We start from the raw sequence: 19,878 nt of genomic DNA, 5'->3' as shown, positions 1-19,878 counted from the left end.
CGGAACGTTCATATATAGTTTTCCGCTGGGTTACTGGTGGAGCAAATACACTCATCTGTCTTTCCCTAATTTGTGGCACTCTATCTTCAATTTCAGAATCAGATATCACATTTTCTACATCTTCGCTATCCGATATATATCCAGTGTTTTCAATAAATTGACTACTACCTCTTTGAGCTTTGTCAGAATCCAAGCTGTCGTCTTTATCTATATTAGATTCAGCACTTTGTTGAGATTTTTGGCTTATTTGGTATTTTTCTTTTCGCTCAGAAGGCATAGAATAAGCTGCTTGATATTCGCTCATTATTTTTTCATCTTTATCTGCACTTTCAATGTCTTCAATAATTGACGTTAATTCCTCTTGAGCGTGGATGTTTTCTGCTTCAATCGCTTTTGCTATTTTTATTTCCGCAGCCAATTTTTCTTTGTCAATTGTTTCATCTCTGATCAAATCTTCTTGATTTTTATGTTCTTTTATTTCTGACTCAACTAAACTCTTTGATGTTTGTAATGTAGACCGCGGTTTTGGAGTAGGTGGTTGTCCGATATCGTGAACAGATGTTTGTTTTTTAAGTAAAATATCCTTTTCAATAGTGGTCACTTCTTGTAAACTCATCCGTTTATGGGCGGATTCTTTAGTAACAGTTTCCCAAAATTTCTTTTTATCGGAATAAGTTGCAAAATCATCTCCGTCATCGTCAAGTAGGTCGTCACGTACTGGGGAAATTATTTTGTCAGACTTAGGTTGAGTTTTAGAAAAGTCTAGTGGTATATCTGGAACTTTAGCTGTTCTTGGTTTGGGTTGTGGAATTATTGAATCAGTAGATGTTAGTGAAGGTTCAGCTTGGGTTAATCCGCAGCTAATTTCTAAAAAGATGTAGTTAATTATTAGCGGTGTCTAGCGATACAAAAAATATTGTGATATTAATTACAAATTTAAAGCAATCCTTCAGGCAAATTACTCATTTAATAATTTCTCTAAATTCAACTAATTCAACTTACCAGAAAATGATTTAGACACAAAACAACATCAAAAATGATTAGTAAAATAAAACATACAAAGCCAAAGATTGCTTGTGCAAAATCGATAAAATTTTGTTATACTCTAATCATGCAATAGTAACAAAATAATCAAACAAAAGTCGGGCCCCGTCAATGTTTGGGTCTATGTTCTAATTAGTGCATCGTTACCTAAATCTTTAACTTGGAATTTACATGTTCTGGGCTCTACATTATTATTCTCTTCGGATATAATTATATCAGGAACAAATACTTTGGATATAGATCTATCGTCAGAAAACGATAAACCTGAATAGTCCTCGTCATCTAGCGTAGAGCTGTCTATAGTCTCCTGTATACTTGTGCTTAAACTCTGAATGTCAAAGTTTTCAGTGGAACTGAAAGGGCTAGATTTTTCAAGCCACCGCTGCACAGCGCCCATTAGATTTCCTTGGGGGAATTGATCTGCACTACCCAAACTTCTGGATAACATTCCAGAGCTTTTATTTGTACTTGTTAATGATTCGTTACTTGTATGAATATTTTTTCCTAAAAATCTTTCAGGCGTCATTTGTATAACTGTATTATACAAAGAGCACCTCGACGACGAGGATTTCAGTTCTGGTAAACTACCTCTGTCATCTTCTAATATTAATGGCTTAGTTTTGTAAAAACCTAACTCTGATTTAGCTCTTTTATTTTTCTTTTTTGGTTTCGGAGAGCTGCAAGGACTCTTCATTATAGGTATAACCTCTACTTCAACACCACCTGGATTAACTAACTTATCTTTATTAAAATTGACAGGGCCCATGTAAATAATTTCACCTACGAGGAAGGAATTTCAATAAATTGATGTATGAACGCGTATGCCGAAGATTGAAGAGAAAAATGTACGAGAAGGTATTAGTTAGGTAGTGCATGCGTCAGGTTTTTATTGAGTTAAAATCGTGATAATATTTTCTACTTATGCGTGAATAATGATTTTTGTGAAAGTAAAATCTTTAAAGCAACATCTAAAATCTACCTTTGGGAAGATCTTGTGCATCGGTCTGACTGTCCGGTGTTTTTGATTCCCAGTCATCACTCTTAGAAAATGTATTTTCATCCCATAGGTGGCTGTAGTCTCTTTGAAAGTCCGACACTTCTTCAATACTTATTTGAGAGACTAATTTTTGAAATTCTGACTCGCGTTTCTCTTCTACATCTGGTGTTGTTAGTTTTTGCAATTTGGCTTCTTCCGCTTCTTCTTCAAGAAGTTTTGAAGCCATTCTTTCAAATTTTCTTTCGACTCGCTTAAGTTTTTTATCAGATTTCAGTTCACTCTCAGTACATTCTACTTTTTCTAACGAATCTAATGCTTTGTCTAAGTCACGCAATTTCTCTTCAATAAGTTCAACGTCTGTTTTAGATTCTGAAACTTGTTTAAGTGATTCTTGGTCTTTTGTTTTCAATTCTTTTTTGATCTCATCAGCCTGAGAAATTGCATCTCCTAAATCTTTAGTTAGGGTCGATAAAAGAGTTTCAACTGCGTCCTCGGTTAATGTTTCAAGTACATTTGATTTTGCGCTGTCACTTCTAATAATAGGTTTTCTTATATAGTTTAACGAATCTTCATCTTCGGATTCAATTCTAAATAACGCTTTCTTCCGACCCGTTTTCTCCGATAAACTTTCATCTGGTTCAGTAACGGTATACTCATTTGAGTAAGTTTCTGAAGTAACAACATTCCTAATTTCAACAACATCTGGTCGATCTCCACTAGAATACTTTTCTGACACTACTCGTCTTACCATAGCAGGGGATGATACATAAACGATTGTCTCGGATGTCTCAATGTTAGTGGGCAAATTAGATAAGTCTATATTTGCTTCAGATATACTACTTCTACCTTCATTTGATTCTTTTATCTGTCCACCGTAATCGCTAACTGTTCTGGTTATTTGTCCAAACGCAGGATCGTTTATCTGACTTTCCAAAAATTCGGCTGTTCTCTGTTTTATCTCCCCGATATGTAATTTACCATAATCTAAAAATGTGTCTTGAACATCGGTCGTCATTTGTGAGATACCGGTAGGTAAATTTTCAACAGATTTAACAGTCATATCACCAATTTTTTTTCTTGGTATTTCTGATATTTTTCTCTCAACACGTTCGTCATCAGTATTAGGACTAGAAAGTATATCACCTACAGATTGAACTTCGGAATCTATTTTATCAGATAAGTTTTCAAGATGATCTTTTTCTTCTAGCTTATTTATTTTTTGTTCTTCGACTTCAAATTTTTGATCATCTTTAGACTTTCCACTTATTTTTCCGGTAAGTCTTCCTAAAAGACTACTCTTTTTCTTCACCTCTGCATCCTTTTTATCGTCATTACTAAGAACTTTATCTTCTGATTCTACAATCAAACTGCTAACAGCTTCTGTATTTTTAATAGTATCCTTAATATTTTCAGAAATGTGTTTTTGAAATTCATCCGCTTCTCTCTCTATATCACATATTGTACTTTCTCCTTTCACTTTTGATGATTCAAGAGTCTCAGATACATTTTGTTTTTCAGCGTCACAAACTTTTTCTGCTTCTTTTGCTTTGCCACTTATCTTCTCGCCAATTTTAGTAAAAAATCCAGATGATTTGGTTTTAACTTTCTGAGTTTTATCTTTTATTTTATCTTCCGCGTCACTGATAATTTGAGTACTGGTTTTATTTACTTCCTCTATCTCTTTTTGTATAAACCTAGGAACATCTATAATATCCACTACCTCCGTAGTATGTCGTTCAACATCTTCTATAATCACTTTAGACTCGGTTTTTGCATTTTCATGACCTCTCAAGATCTCACTAGTTCCTTCTGTGATTTTATCTTTTGTGTCACATTGTTCCAGCGATTGAACGTCAGTTTGTACCTTTACGTCTTCAATAAATTGTCTTAGTTCATCTTTTTTATTAGAAAAATCCTCTTCAATGACACCTGAGACTGCCTCATCAGTAGATCTTATTTTCTCTGATATTTTTTTATCGACATTTTTAGCTACTTCACGTGCTATTTCTGTGGGATCTTCAGGTGTCGCATTACGAATATTATTATGTATTTCTGTAATATCGCTTTTTACCAATTTTGTTTCGGTTTCAACGAATTCTTGCAAATCTGTACTCACGCCCTGTATAGCATTCTCAGTTTCTTCGGAGATTTTCGCACTATCTCTCTCGACTTCTGTTATAAAATCAGCAGAATCCTTAGATTTTCCAGATAATTTGCTCCCTATTTTACTAAGTAGTCCATGTGTTTTCTTCTTCGATTCTTTCACTTTTTCTTGCGCGTGTCGCTTTACTTCTGTAGGTATTTTTTCCAACGTACTATCTTTTTCTTCAGCTAAGCCCACAGAGTAACTAATGCCACTAATTTCTTTCAGATTTTCAGTGTCCTTTTGAATATTTGTTAAATCAGTTTCCACAGATGAAATTACGTCTTGGCTTTTTCCATGTAATTTGTCTCCTAGTCTTGTAAAAAATCCTGAAGTCTTCTTTTTTACATCCTTTTGTTTTAAGTTATCTCTTTTATTATCTGAATTTGAATCATCTTGTAATAATGCTTTGTTATCGTGTTCTTTACTCTTTAGCAAATTATCTGATTCATTACCGTTTTCGATTATATTCGTAGTGATTTTCTCGGTCACTTTTAATTGACCTTGATCTACCTTCAATCCAACTCTCTCTTCTTTCAGGTCTGATATTTCATGTACTGCCTCCGTAATAACGGAAGTTGAGGATTCTATAGGACTAACTAGTCCATCTTTTACTTCTGTACCAATTTCTCCTGTCTTTCTACCTATAATGTTAATTTTATCATTTACTTTTCCAATTAAGTCTTTTGATTTCTCCTGTAAGTTTGAGAAACTAACATCAACTGAATCAGGTTGCTGCACATCCTTTTCAATAGACTTTCTTTCATTTTCTAAGAAATCTTTAGAAAACTTATGCTTAGATTTTTCTGCCAATTCATGAGTTAATTCCATTGTCTCCTTGTATTTCTCGTCAACTTGTTGCAAGAAAGCCTCATTTCCTTTGTTAACATCTTGCTGCATTTCTTCTACATTATCTCTTACATGTTCTAATTTAGTCTCCAATGTATTTAGCATATCATTAACAAAACTACTCTCTTTTGAAAGCCGATACATATCTGCGGGTACTGCTTCTGATATATTATCATCCGACTGCGTATACTCGGTTGGAGGGACAGATATTTCTGTCACTTTTATGATAGTTGGTTTTGAATCTTCCAGATTTTTATCATCATTTGAAATAATTTTTTCAATTGTCGTTTCACTAAATGCAACTTTCTTCTGCTTAACTTCTCCTAATTGCTTTTCATTGATGTTACCTTCTGTAATAATTTTGTCGTCATCTAGATCATCTAACTTTTGGTATGTTTTTCCTTCTATTGCAGCTGTATTTACATCCTTTTTAGGTCTCTTAAATATTTTTTTGGATATTTTCGGACTATCTTTTTTCTTACTAAAAATACTAAACAAACCTGATTTGGTGTGTTCTAAATCTAAATCTTCGTCCAAGTCAGTAATTATAATGGGTTTAGCATCTTCATAATTAACAACCTCTGCACTTAGAAACTGTGTTGTATCCTGAAAAGTTTTCTTAGCTTCGTCACTGTAGGTGATAGGTTTGGTTGATTTTTCTATATTTCCATCAGAAGACTTGGAAAATATTGAAAATATATTTTTACGTTTTTCCGCTTTAGTATCTTTCAGTTCATTTTCTTTTTCGGAATGTTCATCTGGTGGTTTTGATTCTGGTTCTAACGATGTTTCCTTCCGTTTTCGCTCAAATAATTTAAACGGACTTGAACTCTTTTTAAAATCCTTCTCTTTAAAAACTTCATCGGGCTGATTCAAAGATTCAGATAAAATTATAGGTTTAACATCGTGATACCGGCTAACCTCTTCAGCTATGAAATTATTCGTCTGTCTTATATCATCTGTATCTGTGGACGCAAAGTTATCTTCTACATTGGTCAGTACAGTTGAAGATGACACAGGAAGATTTTCATAAATTATTTCAGTTTCTGTACATACTTCTTTTTCGCTAACTATTGGGATAATTCTATCAATTATTTTTGTTTCAACTGAAAATGTTTCTCGGACAAAAGGTTTTGAGCTGTCCCGATCTAGACTATCAGCTTCGATTTTGGCTTTTTTAATTTTTTGTTTTATGTCTTCATCTAAATCTGTTAGGTCTTTCATTACTTTAGGGTCAACCACGTATATTTGCTTTGTAACTGAAATAGTTTTATTTCCTCGGTCAGAAGATTCTTGTGTAATTGTAGAAATTTTCTTTGCTTTAATATCATCATCTAGAATAGTTTCACGTGTTTCTACAACATCAATTATATTAGCACCAGATGACAGGTGTTCAGTTTCAGAACTAGCTGTTAGTGGTCTACCATTTTCCTGGTCTTTTGGTTTAGTCGTCTTTGATGTTCCTTCAAAGAGACCACCAGGTTTACTTTCTTTACTTTTTGTATCTGCATATGATACTCGAACATCGTGATAACGGTCAATTTCTCCTTGTAAGAAATCTTTGCTATCATTTGTACCACTAACAAAATATTCTGGAACTGACTCTTTTATTTCAGTTTTTACAGCTGTATCTGGAATATTTTCCTTTTTTTGAATTAACTTCTTATCCTTCTTCTTCGTTTTCTTCTCCTTTTTGTGTTTTTCCTCATCGTGATCTATAGACGTTTCCCTTTCTTGTGACTTTCTTTTATTATAGAGGCCAAAGAATTTTCCTCCTTTAGAATGTTTTTCTTTTGTGTTTTCTTTGGCAGAATCAACAATTTCACTAAACGGCTTAATATGCTGTCTTACATCATGGTAATTTTCAACTTCTCCTTTTATAAAGTTTTTGCTGTTAGACATATTTAGGACACATGTTTTTGATATTGGCTCAAGTGTACCTTGTTTTGTTTTATCCGAGTCTTGATATTTTTCAAGTTCGTTATTTAAAAAATTAGTGGTCTCTGGGATTTTATCTGATTTATGAAAAATTTCTGAAGATAATATTGCAGCTTTCGACACGGAGTCAATACTCTCTGGATCTTCTTTAATAACTGGTCGGACATCATGAAATCTTTCTACTTCGCCTTTCAGAAAATCATTTGACCCTTGCATCGATTTTATAACTTCTTCAGAATTCTTAATTTCTTTTGTATGTTTATGTGGTTTCTTTTTCTTAAAAATGTCAAAGAAACTTCCGCCCTCTTTTTGCTCTACAGAAGTAGTAGTATCTGCAGTTGCAGTTTCCAGAGGTATCGTTGTTTGTTCTTTTATATGAACCTTTTCATAAATATCTGATTTTTGACTATGTTTACTTTCCCTATCAAATTCTTTATTATCGTAATAATTTTCAACTTCTGTTTTCAAGAAATTGCCAGAATTTAGCATATCAGCGATAGCTTCTTCGGATATTTTAGGCTTGAGGTCTTTTTCAACACTGGGAGATCTTCTCTCTGAAGCTTTTTTAAATATAGAAAATATGCCTTTTGATTCCTTCTTAGCAGGAATTTGATCTGTAACTACTGATGGTGGGCTAACAAGAGGTCGTACATCATGATATTTTTCAATTTCTTCCTTGACAAATTTATCACTGTCCTCTATTTTGACCTTCTCTTCGGGAAGCTGAATTGATAATTTTTCTTGTTCTTTATCTATGCTTTTTTCCTTGATTTTTCTATCTTGATCATGTGATTTAAACAGCTTAAAAATTCCTTTACTTTCTTTATCTTTATTTGTCTTGTCAGTTTCTATTGGACGTTCATCGTAATAGTTATGCACTTCCTGTTTTAGAAAATCATTGCTATTTGTCATATCTTTAATTACCTCTTCAGATAGAACTACTTTAATATCTTTAGATTGATCCTTGTCCAGACTTCTTTCACGTTTTTTCTTATCCGGTGATTTAAATAGACACAATATACCTTTAGATTCCTTTTTTAATAAATCATCTTTCTTAGTTGTTTCCAGTTGTGGTGTACTTTCTTTATCTTTATTTGTTTTGTCAGTTTCTATTGGACGTTCATCGTAATAGTCATGCACCTCCTGTTTTAGAAAATCATTACTATTTTTCATGTCTTTAACTACTTCTTCAGATAGAACAACTTTAATATCTTTAGATTGATCCTTGTCCAGACTTTTTTCACGTTTTTTCTTATCCGGTGATTTAAAGAGACCTAATATACCTTTTGATTCCTTTTTCAGTAAATCATCTTTCTTAGTTGTTTCCAGTTGTGGTGTACTTTCTTTATCTTTATTTGTTTTGTCAATTACTATTGGACGTTCATCGTAATAGTTATGCACCTCCTGTTTTAGAAAATCATTACTATTTTTCATGTCTTTAACTACTTCTTCAGATAGAACAACTTTAATATCTTTAGATTGATCCTTGTCCAGACTTTTTTCACGTTTTTTCTTATCTGGTGATTTAAAGAGACCTAATATACCTTTTGATTCCTTTTTCAGTAAATCATCTTTCTTAGTTGTTTCCAGTTGTGGTGTACTTTCTTTATCTTTATTTGTTTTGTCAGTTTCTATTGGACGTTCATCGTAATAGTTATGCACCTCCTGTTTTAGAAAATCTTTACTATTTTTCATGTCTTTAATTACCTCTTCAGATAGAACTACTTTAATATCTTTAGATTGGTCCTTGTCCAAACTTTTTTCCTGTTTTTTCTTATCTGGTGATTTAAAGAGACCCAATATACCTTTTGATTCCTTTTTCAATAAATCATCTTTCTTAGTTGTTTCCAGTTGTGGTGTACTTTCTTTATCTTTATTTGTTTTGTCAGTTTCTATTGAACGTTCATCGTAATAGTTATGCACCTCCTGTTTTAGAAAATCGTTACTATTTTTCATGTCTTTAATTACCTCTTCAGATAGAACTACTTTAATATCTTTAGATTGGTCCTTGTCCAGACTTTTTTCACGTTTTTTCTTATCCGGTGATTTAAAGAAGCCCAATATACCTTTTGATTCTTTTTTCAATAAATCATCTTTCTTAGTTTCCAGTTGTGGTTCCAGTGCATCGTGTAAACGATATTCGACTTTTGGATATACATCATGGTAATTAACAATTTCTTGTTTAAGAAAATCGTCAGAGAGTTTCATGTCTTCAACTACATCCTGAGAGAGCACCAAAACTCTACCTTGATATTTTTCTTTTAAAGAGTGTTTCTTTACTTCTTTTTCTGGCGACCTAAATCGCCCAAATATACCTTTATGAGTTTTCTTCTCTACTGGTATATCCTGTTTTATTTGTTCTGTTCTATTACGATAGCACACAGCATCATGGTAGTTTTTCACTTCTTCTTGTAGAAAATTAGAACTGTGTTTCATATCAAGAATCACCTCTTCAGAAAGTACGATTTTGTTATCTTTAGACTGATCTTTCTCGATACTTTTTTCTCGTTTCTTTCTATCTGGTGATTTAAATAAACTCAATATTCCTTTTGATTCCTTTTTCGGCAAATCTTCTTTATGATGCATGGTATCTTCTTTCGTATGTTCATCTTGCATATGATGTGTCACTATGGGATATACATCGTGATACCTATCAGTTTCTTGCTTAAGGAAGTCTTTACTGTTTTTCATATTCTCAATTACCTCTTGGGAGAAAATCATAACGTTCTCTTGAGCCTTTTCTTTTTCAGTGCTCTTCTTTGTTTCTTTTTCTGGTGACTTAAATCTGGAAAATATACCTTTGCGTTCTTTTTTCTCTACTAATTTGTCTTCCTTTTGGACACTTCCTCCTGGTTCCTTATGGGTCCGTACATCATAATATTTTTTTACTTCTTCTTGTAGAAAATTATTTGTCTGTTGCATGTTAAGAATTACTTCTTCAGAAAGAACCACTGGAATACCTTTTGATTTACTCTTCTCAAGATCTTTCTCCTTGTTTTTATTTACTGGTGAAGAAGATACGTCTGTATACAAAATTTTAGTATCCTGATCAGTAACTGCCCGGTCTGACACCGGTCGAACATCATCAAAATTTTCTAACTCATTTTTTAAGAAGCCATCGGTCTCTTTAATTTGCTCTTCTACACTTTTATCATGACGGTTTTCTTTACTTATTTCAGTGTTTTTGTCTAGTTGTTTGTCGGGAGATTTAAAAAATCCAAAGAAACTTTTTGATTCAACTTTAGGTACCTCTTCGGATTCTATTACAGAAGCTGGAACAACAGGGCGAGCATCAGCAAATTTTTCAACTTCTGTTTGAAGGAAATGTTCTGTATTTTCTATGTGATGCTTTGAAAGGTCATCGGGTTGAAGTAGAGCATCTTGATATTTATCTACTTCAGTTCTCAAAAGTTCGTTTGTTTCTCCTATATTTATATTAATATCTTCCATATGAGTAGGTTGTGAATCTTTTTCAGGACTTTTTCTTGTTTTCTTTTTATCTTTAGACGGAGACTTAAATATTTTGAATATTTTTTTAGTCGGTTTAGGTTCCTTTTCAGCTAATATTTCAGAATCCACTGGCTGGCTTATAATCACAGATTGTTCTTCTATTTTAGATGCCTCCTTCTTTAATGGATAATCACTTGGTTGATTTTCGATTTTCTTTCTTATTTCGTGCACATCATGATATTTTTTTACTTCAGTTTCGATAAAATTAGATGTGTCATTCATATTTATTAGCACTTCTTCAGAAAGAACGTTTTCGATGTCTAACTCTTGTTTGTCACTTTTACTTTTATCTGAAGATTTAAAAAATCCGAAGAATCCTTTGCTTTCTGTATGCGGTTTCTCTTTTACTTCAGTGCTATATTCCGAATTATCGGCTTTGCTAATGTTTTGATGTTCAAGTTTATTCGACAAATCCGGTTTGATACTTGCGTCTATCATTGGTCGGACATCATGAAATACGTCAATTTCTTTTTTTAAAAATATATTTGTCTTCTCTTTGTCTATACTTTCTTCTGGTTTTTGTAACAAGCATTCATTTTCTACGCTTTTCTCAATTACTTTTTCAATTTTTTCTTCTTGCGTTTTAAGAAGGGCCAACGATTTTTTTGGCTTTTCAATAAGTTTATCCACAACCGTACATTCGGCAGCATCTTTTTTCGCAACAAGTTCTCTAACATCATGGTATCTGTCAACTTCATCTGTAAGAAAATCTCGACTATTTTTTATATTCGCGATTACTTCTTGAGACAAAATTGGTTTGGAACTTAAAATAACGTCCTTTTCTGCATTTTCTACTTGTTTTTTCTTTTCTGGAGATTTAAACAATTTTAAGAAACCTTTCGACTCTTTTTTTGGTTTCTTTTCCTTCTTGACAATTTCACTTTCTTTCTCCGATGACTGAGATCTAGTTCGTGAAACTATTGGACGGACATCATGATACTGACCAATTTCACTTTTAAGAAAATCTTCACTCTTTACAATTTTTGTGCTAATTTCGTCAGATATATTGGTAATAGCTGGAGACACTTGCTCTGGCAAACCATTTATAATTTTCTTTTCAGGAGAAGTTGAAGTCTTTACTATAACATCGACTTTGATTTCTTCTTCAATAAGTTTGTCAATGGTTGGTCGCACATCATGGTATTGTTCGATTTCATCCTTTAAGAAATATTCAGTGCTGTTAATTCGCTCGACCTCGTCAACAGATTGCTGTGCTTCCTTTTCAATATTTGCCGTGACGATCTTTTTCTCCGGAGATTTCTTAAATAGACGAGCAATTCCCTTAGACTCTTTTGTTTTTTCTCTTAATTCATCTTTAGTGTCTAGTTTGGGAACTTCGATATGGGAGGTTGATTGTGTTGGTCTAGCATCATAATAATGTATCACCTCATCTTTCAAAAATATATTTGTATTATTAATTGTTTTTAAAAAGTGAGAAGGATCTTCTTTCATATCAATAATAGGTTGGATTTCTGGTGGTTTGGGTGCTGGCTTTTTATCAATTTTCTTTCTATGTTTTACTTCTGGTTTAACTGTTACTACCGGTTCCATATCTTTCGATTCGTCTGTATTTTCTTTAACAATATTTCTAATTGTATAGTCGCCATCTTCTTCTAGAGACTTATCCTTATTCAAATTTGTAAGAGATTTATCTTCTAAAGAATCATGCTTCTTATTCTTTTTAAAGAAGCTAAATATACCATCTCTTTCTTTACTTTTTGATCTTTCTCTGCTCTTGGATCTTTCTCTGCTTTTGGATCTTTCTCTACTTTTAGACCTTTCTCTGGATTTTGACCTTTCCCTACTTTTCGACCTCTCTTTGCTTTTAGAAATTTTAAATATTCTTTCTTTTTTATCTGTTGGTTGAGAAACTTCCTGGAGAGCGGGTGTAACGTCTTCGTAATTCTCTACTTCAGATTTTAAGAAATCTGAAGAATTTTTCATGTTCAAAATAGTCTCTTCTGATAAAACTATAGGGATGTTACTACTATCTTCTTCTTTTTTCTGTTTCTTAGTAAACAAACCCATGAAACTTTTCTTCTGTTCGTCGGCGTTTTCTGCGGTTTCTTTTGATTCTTCTTTATCTTGTTTTTCGATTACTTCTTTTCGAGAATCATCATCTGATTCTTCAGCATCCCTTGAAGATTTTGAAAAAACAGCAAATATTTTTCGTTTATGTTTTCTTTTTGTTTTTTCACTCCCAGGAGTCTTTGGTACATCTTGTAATTGACGATCGCCCACATTTTGCTGATCTTCTGCCCACGCGGCAAAGCTCTGTTCATTTGAAATCAAATCTACTGTAGCTTTTTTAAGTGTATCATCGCCAACATTAGCAGTATTTTTAGAATAATCAGCTACATCTATAGGTTCATAATAATGATCTTTGGATCGTGGCGGTCTTACTGGAATTTGTTCAATTTGTGCCAAAGGTTTAATAATGTTCTCGTCGGGTAGAATAGGAGATTTTCCAGTTAAATCTTTTGGCTCAGTATCATCTTCAATGCTCAACGTAAACGTTTCTTTAGATTTTTTAGGAGAGCTCTTTTTAGTTGGGTCAATAACAATAGTAAAGTCGTCTTCTTCCACTGTAGCAGGACTTATAATATTTGTAATTTGTTCGTCAACAATAACTGTCTTAATTTTCTTTAATTTAGGTGTTTTGGGCTTTTCCTGCTTATATTTATCTGTTGTAACAGGTTTAATATTTTCCTCCTTTTGAGACAAATGATGTTGCTCTATAGCAGTTTTATCAGATTTAGATAATGTTGCAGGTTTTTGAATCTTAGGTTCATCATCTATTAATTGCTGAAGTACAGTTGAAGTTTTAACGGGAACTGCTGGAGGTTCATATGAAGGAGGTTCATCTCCTGCTTCCATAAACGGTATATCATCATACTGTCTGCGTAATTCAGTTGGTGTAGGTAATTTTGGTTTTCTAGGGGGACGAGTTGGAACTTGTGATAGTGAACCACTTTCATCTAAAGATTTGGCTTTCTTTTTCTCTTTTTTCTTTTTCTCTTTTTTCGGTGACCTTTCAGAATCAGAATCTGATACATCAGAAGACTTACTGACAAATCCTTTCAGCGTTCCGAAAAACCCTCGTTTTGGCTTTTTCTGGTCTTTTACTGTTTCGTTAGATGAATGTACTGATTTCACAATATAATGTTTTTGTGTTTCATGGTGATAAGGTTCTGCGCGTGACTCAGACTTTATAAAAGCGTTACTTTGATCGAGTGTGCGTTTTAAATTTTGATTATATGAAAAGCCGTTTATTCCCTGGCCTACTTCAATTAGCGACATATCTTCGTTACTAGCTAAATACTGTGCTCTCGAAGTTGGTTTTCCTGTAAGAACATGCAATTTCGAACAAGCCATTCTAACTACCAAACGTAAACCTTAAAAATAACCTTAAAAATCAAAAATATTCTTACTGCAGGAATACCCGGTTAATGCATCATTAGTTAGTTAATGAAAATACTAACTACAAATTGCAATAAAACCCATGCAACTGTATTAAACACGACAACTTTACCTTCAAACTCTTCTAGCCGTGGTAACCAATCGCAATATGCAGGAAAAGGATTAACTGAATTTACTAAGGAAGATGGGTGGTTTAAAGGAATCTTTTTATTCGGAGGCGACTCATATTCATTATAGACAGGAAAAAATGGAGGATTAGCATAAAGATCTATTTTTCCTGATTGTGTACCTTCATTGTGGTCAAAGTCTAGTGGAAATCTTTCATTTGTAACAGCAACTAACTCTGATTTACTACTTGACTTCTCTTTTAAAATATTTGAATTGGACTCGTTAAGTTTTGTCTTGTTTCCATCTTCAGAATTTCTAACAAACAATCTTGGAAGCGTAAAGCTAGGCTTATTCGTCGGCTTATTTGAAGCTGCTTCTTTTGATAAAGCTCCGACTAAAAGTGTATCTAGTGATGTAGATTTTTTGGTTGTAGAGTCTATAATACTCGAAATTTTATTTCCTAGATTAGTAAACTTCTCACTTAATCGCGACGGTAAAGTAAAACTCTTATTTTTTAATCTTTTCTGTTTTACACCTTCTGCGGTATCCTTATCTTTTTCCATAAATTCTTTAACCGATCTTATTTCAATGGCTTCTTTCCCTTTATCAACTGTTTTAACAAGAAGTTTTACCTCGGCTTTGATAACCTTATTATTTATTAAATCATATGTTCCTTCTTCAATACTTGAAGTACTGGTACTGCTATCAAAAGATGATTTTCCAGACCCCATAAGAGGTTCGTTTTCCTCTTGTTCATACCCTACTTCTAATGCGGTATATTTCCCAGTAGCAGTCTTATTAGTATTTGAGTAAATACTACTTAAAATACTAACATTCTCTTCATCTTCTTCGGGAACAACACTAAGGTTTCTGTATGTACCTTCCCACCATACGTTACTAGCATCAGTGTTATTATTATGTAACTGATAGTCAAAGTCGTTAACATTTTGTGTTTCAATTGGTTCATAATCAAGTTCTACTGGATCGACAATATTTTCTTTTGCATCACTTAAACTGTAGCTACAGTTATCTTCTCTTTCTAATGATTCTGTCGATGCCTTAGTGGCGTTGCTGAACTGCATTATATAATGACTTGTATATGGTTTTTCAAAGTAACTTTCATCCAAATACTCTAACAATAAACATGCCTCATCACCTTCCACTGGAATAGATAATACTTCGTTAGCAACTGTTGATATTTTTTTGCCTTCATTGATAGAATGTTCAAACGAAATTAAATCATATTCATGTTCTTCTGGATGCATTTCTTCTTTAGTAGTACCAAAAGTAATAATCTCATAGGGATTTTCATTTTGAGAAATTGCTATGTTCTGCGTGGTTTCATAAATTTTGTCTTTCTTTTTAGGCACTCGAATTGATTTTTTTATTGGAACCTCAATTAAAGCATCCGAAGTTGGTATAAGTTCTAGAGTATTGACACATTGTTCCCGGGGTTCCAAAATATCTAGATCTAATGCAAACAACTTTTCTTCTTGCTCGTCAACATCTTTTAACATTTTATCTAAAATTGCATCTATCTGAGTGTAGGACGTTGTTCTATATATAGGTTTTTGGGAAAAGGAATCAGGCAAAGAGCGATTGGCATCAAACAACATACTTTCGTATGAAATAGAGTTGAAATCAGTTGACGCAGGATCTAATAAAATAATTTTACGTAAGTTATATTTTTCATATGCATTAACCATGCTGTAGTAAGAATATTTATTTATAGTTGAAGTAATTTTTGTATTGATAAAAATGTAAAATCAATGATTAATGAATGATGATATTCGAATTACTTGATTCTTTGAATTCTACTGCTTAGCAGTGCAAATATTTGGACTGCATATTATAACACAATAATTATAAACAACTAGCATTTCTAGCTAAAGTAATAATTTAACATAATATAAAAATATAAATCAAAATAAAATACTTTGAGTGCAATTAATTTTGACCCATGCTCATGCTCTTTTATTTTAGCATAGTGTAAAAACGCAAAATATTAAAACATAAATAAAATAAGAATGTTGATATTTCAAGCACAAGCATATATGTGAAAATATAAAAAATATATATTATTGCCAGACATAACTAAAAATTGACATGAGCAGTGTTTATGCACCCATAGCATTCTCTGGCTTTATCCTTTTATTTTGCAGTAGTACGAAAAAATAAATAACTTAATAATGAATGATGAAGATGCCCCTATCATTTACTTATGTTAATTGTATTTAATATTACACAAATCACTTTTTAAATGTGATTTAACATCAATGAATTTCCTGACTTTGAAAATCACAGAGTAATATTATCTTACCCAATAGTATATACGATGCAATCAATAAGTTTTATGATCAAGCTTATACGTATGATAACCATTAAACAGTTCATATAGAAAATATAATTGGAAGTTTCTCGTTTATCAAGATCAACGCATGCTTGGTCATTAAACTTCTTGATCGTACTGTACTTATATTAATGTATAAAAGTCTTAGAATTATAACTCAATATTAAACTAGTTGAATTATGTCCTACCTTGCTGTGCTGCGTCTTTTACATTCATTAATGTGTGTTTGGTTGCTGATGATTCTTTTGCTTCCCAATCTATGAAAATAAAAAATCATTATTGTAATAAATACCAAAAATATTTTATAATTTACTTTACGACATAATCATATATTTTCAAATCAACAGGCACAAAAGCAGACTAAATAATATTTTTTACTTACGTTAATCTAATAGGCTTGAGCGGTTGTACTTCTAGTCTATTTATACGATAGTCTAAATGGTTGGTTTAATGGTTTGTAAGAAGCGTGTAGTCAATATTGTTATGGAAAAAGAGAACGTGTTCAGTTGTCCCAAATACTACGGGATGTAAATAAATATCTCTATAGGTATATAATGTCTCTAGCTTCGTGGTGGTGGTATATTTATTAAATAAAGCTCAAATATTTGGCCAATGAAAAATAAAATAGTTATTTTTTTTAATACCACTGCCTAGAATCCAAACGGAAACTAACTTGTCAGTGGCTTTTACAGGTAAAACAAGTTCGTTAAGCAGTTTTTATTGGTTACGCAAATTTGTTAATAAAAGCCGTTGGCACGCAGTGATATTTTTCAAAAAAATATATTAAATTTTTTAGATTTTTCTTTCAATGACCGAATATGCAGGTTTTTTCGAGAAATAAAGAATGCAATTTTAAAGCTAAAATTTAATCTAATTTTTCCCTACAGAACCTCAACACATTAAAAAACTACAGGGTAGATCAATATTACCTTGAATATAGAATGCTGAGAAATGTATATAATTTGAAATCAGATTATCTATCTTTAATCCATCTGGGTAAACATAATATTTTTCAAAAAAATAAATATCTGTCTGGTAGTCAGCATTTGTTTCACCCTCGACAATATATCCTCCTCCTTTCAAATACATAACTTCCCTTTCTGGCTTTGCATCAGATTTTGTATAAACTTTAGAAAGGGATAACTGATCTATATCACTACATATTTGTGTTGGGGTAATACATTCGCTATTGGATCATAAATCAAAATTGTCTTCACCGCCGGACACACTCTCGCTGTCACTAATATTCGAAATAACAACTTCATCTTTTATTTCTTTTATATTTTGAGATAGTATATCTTGATCGTCCGACAAATCAATATGTTCTGTATCAGTTAACGTTCCGTCATTGGACTGTGCAACGTGTAATCTATTTACATTAGTGAATTTTTGTTTTATTTTGTTGCCATCACTTAAATATACTTCTTCCGTGTCTGTAAGAGGGGGCTCACTATATGGTGCTACTGTAAGTAGCTTCTTACTGTTCATGCATTTCTCATGAAGATATTTAAATTTAGGAGCTCGTTTGCGCCTTTGTCTTCGTTCTAAAATTAACTCTTCAGTGTCTGTACAAGATTCTTTTATAGATAGTTTGGTAGTTGCACTGTTGATACTTTCCAGCACATTTACCGAACCTCCTTCTAAAATAGGTAGTTCAGGAGTCGGAGCTCTATTCCACTCATCGATTATATTTAGATTTGTTGAATTTTCAAAATCTGATAAATTTTCTTCATCAGTAATTGCTTCAATATTTTCTAGTTTTTCTTCATGTATATAATCTGATTCTAATGGTAATATTTTGATGGTAGGAACTAAAGAGTCATTTTCTTGCACCAGAACCAGATTTCTTACAGGTGGAGGTAGTTCTACCTCTGATGGATAATAGTCAGTGATAGAATTATCATCAGAAAAATCTTCTTCGTCTGTCATATCTTTTTGTACTAAAGCATAAGGTATGTGTCTAATTCCCCCATCCGAAGAACTGTCAATATTTTCATAATCTGTCGGTGGATATTCTTCTTTAGCTCTTATTGATTCCAATCCTAAGTTAGAGTTTAACACGCTAAACTTAATTTTAAAGCTCATTTCGTCTCGTGTATATTTTTCTTCACATTCATCGGAACTTTCTACCTGGAATTTATCTTCATCGGTGTCTCCACTATCTGATTTATTTGCCACGGAATCTTTGATTGGCGGCCGAAATTTAGATTTCATTTTTAACTTATTAGCAGCCTCTTTGACATGACTATAACAAGTAGCTAGTTCTCTGAGTCTTTCATCCAAAGCTTTTTCATCAACGACCTTAGCTTCGCTTTCATCAAACTCAACATCGCTTTGAAAGTTTTCTTCATCAGTGAGATCCATAACGTCATTTGAAGGAAGCTTTAAAGCAAGTTTATTTTTTCTCGTGACGCGCTTACAAATTGGAAAAGGTATGAAATCAGTATCTTCGTTGTCTGATTCTAAGAGTTGATAGCCAGTTTGATTTTTTGCTCTCTTATACTTACGGTTGACCCTTTGAATTTTCTTTTTTGGTGATCTACTATCATCTGAAAAATATATATTTTCCACATCAGTTAATCCCATATCTGGTGTGGGTCTATGACGATGTCTGCTTTTTTTATATTTTTTAACTTGCTTATTGCTATCAAACTCCGAGCCAATGTCTTCTGTGTCTGTGAATAGTTCCTGATCAGTTAAAGTTAAATTTATAAGGGGTAAACTAATTGAATTTGAAATACGATTATCATCGAAATAACTAAGTGATTCGTTACAATTATCTATATTATCATGTGTAAAATCTCTACACTGATATAGACCTAAGTTCAGTTCCGAATCAGGTACTTTATCAATTACTTCATGTTCAGTTTCGTAAGTTTCGCTGTCTGTATCTTCTCCACATTTATTTTGTGAAACAAATTGATAGAAATTTCTTTGTTTTGTAGAAAACTGAGTTTTTAGTTTTTTCTTCCCTTTAACATTTTTTATAGGCTTTTGATAACACTCTTCAGTTAAAGGGATTTCAAAATCAACATATTGAAGAGAGAGCGGTTCATTATGTATAATAGGTTCTGTATCATTCTCGTCAGAAGATGTTTCAAAATTTTCTGTATCGGTTGCAGGGCCGTAATTAGGTAATCGAATTTTTAAATTGCTCTTTCTCTTAATTGGGCTTATTACTGTACTTTCATCCTCTTTATCTTCATATAAATCTTCCAAGTCGGTAAGCTGCTCCGCTAAATGTAAAGACGAATGCTCCTCATTATCTTCATTTTCAGATGTTATGTTTATTTCGGGAATATCAACCGACAGTGACATACTTTTCAGATATTATGTTCTTTCTATAAAAAGTAATCTTTAATATTTGTAATTCGATTACTACAAATCATGTACCCCAATTATGCTTATAAATTATATGTTTACTAATACTACTTATTGAAATTATTTAAGAAATAAACATTTTGCCTCCTCCGGACTAATTAAATTGATCAATTAAGAAGATTAGAAAGATAATTTACC

The 19,878-nt window shown here is 32.5% G+C and overlaps 2 protein-coding genes across 2 annotated transcripts in view; both read right to left on the bottom strand.

Moving 5' to 3' along the window:
- The window catches only part of LOC115886167, a 123,468-nt gene that overhangs the window by 16,634 nt on the left and 86,956 nt on the right, over positions 1-19,878 (bottom strand). The window contains exons 24-26 of the mRNA XM_030905245.1: positions 16,548-16,616; positions 2,024-13,825; positions 1,192-1,824 (exon numbers count right to left, since the gene is read on the bottom strand). Of these exons, the coding sequence (XP_030761105.1) occupies positions 1,192-1,824; positions 2,024-13,825; positions 16,548-16,616 (12,504 nt within the window). The remainder of the gene's footprint in view (positions 1-1,191; positions 1,825-2,023; positions 13,826-16,547; positions 16,617-19,878) is intronic.
- LOC115886201 overlaps positions 17,421-19,878 on the bottom strand; it is a 44,484-nt gene continuing 42,026 nt past the window's right edge. Inside the window, exon 2 of the mRNA XM_030905291.1 lies at positions 17,421-19,700. Coding sequence (XP_030761151.1) covers positions 17,554-19,677 — 2,124 coding nt within the window. The 5' untranslated portion in view covers positions 19,678-19,700 and the 3' untranslated portion in view covers positions 17,421-17,553. The remainder of the gene's footprint in view (positions 19,701-19,878) is intronic.

Source organism: Sitophilus oryzae, unplaced genomic scaffold (assembly GCF_002938485.1).
Source record: "Sitophilus oryzae breed Bouriz unplaced genomic scaffold, Soryzae_2.0 scaffold_1126_pilon_pilon, whole genome shotgun sequence".
Lineage (NCBI taxonomy): Eukaryota > Metazoa > Arthropoda > Insecta > Coleoptera > Curculionidae > Sitophilus > Sitophilus oryzae.
This window is presented reverse-complemented; position numbering and strand designations above follow the sequence as displayed.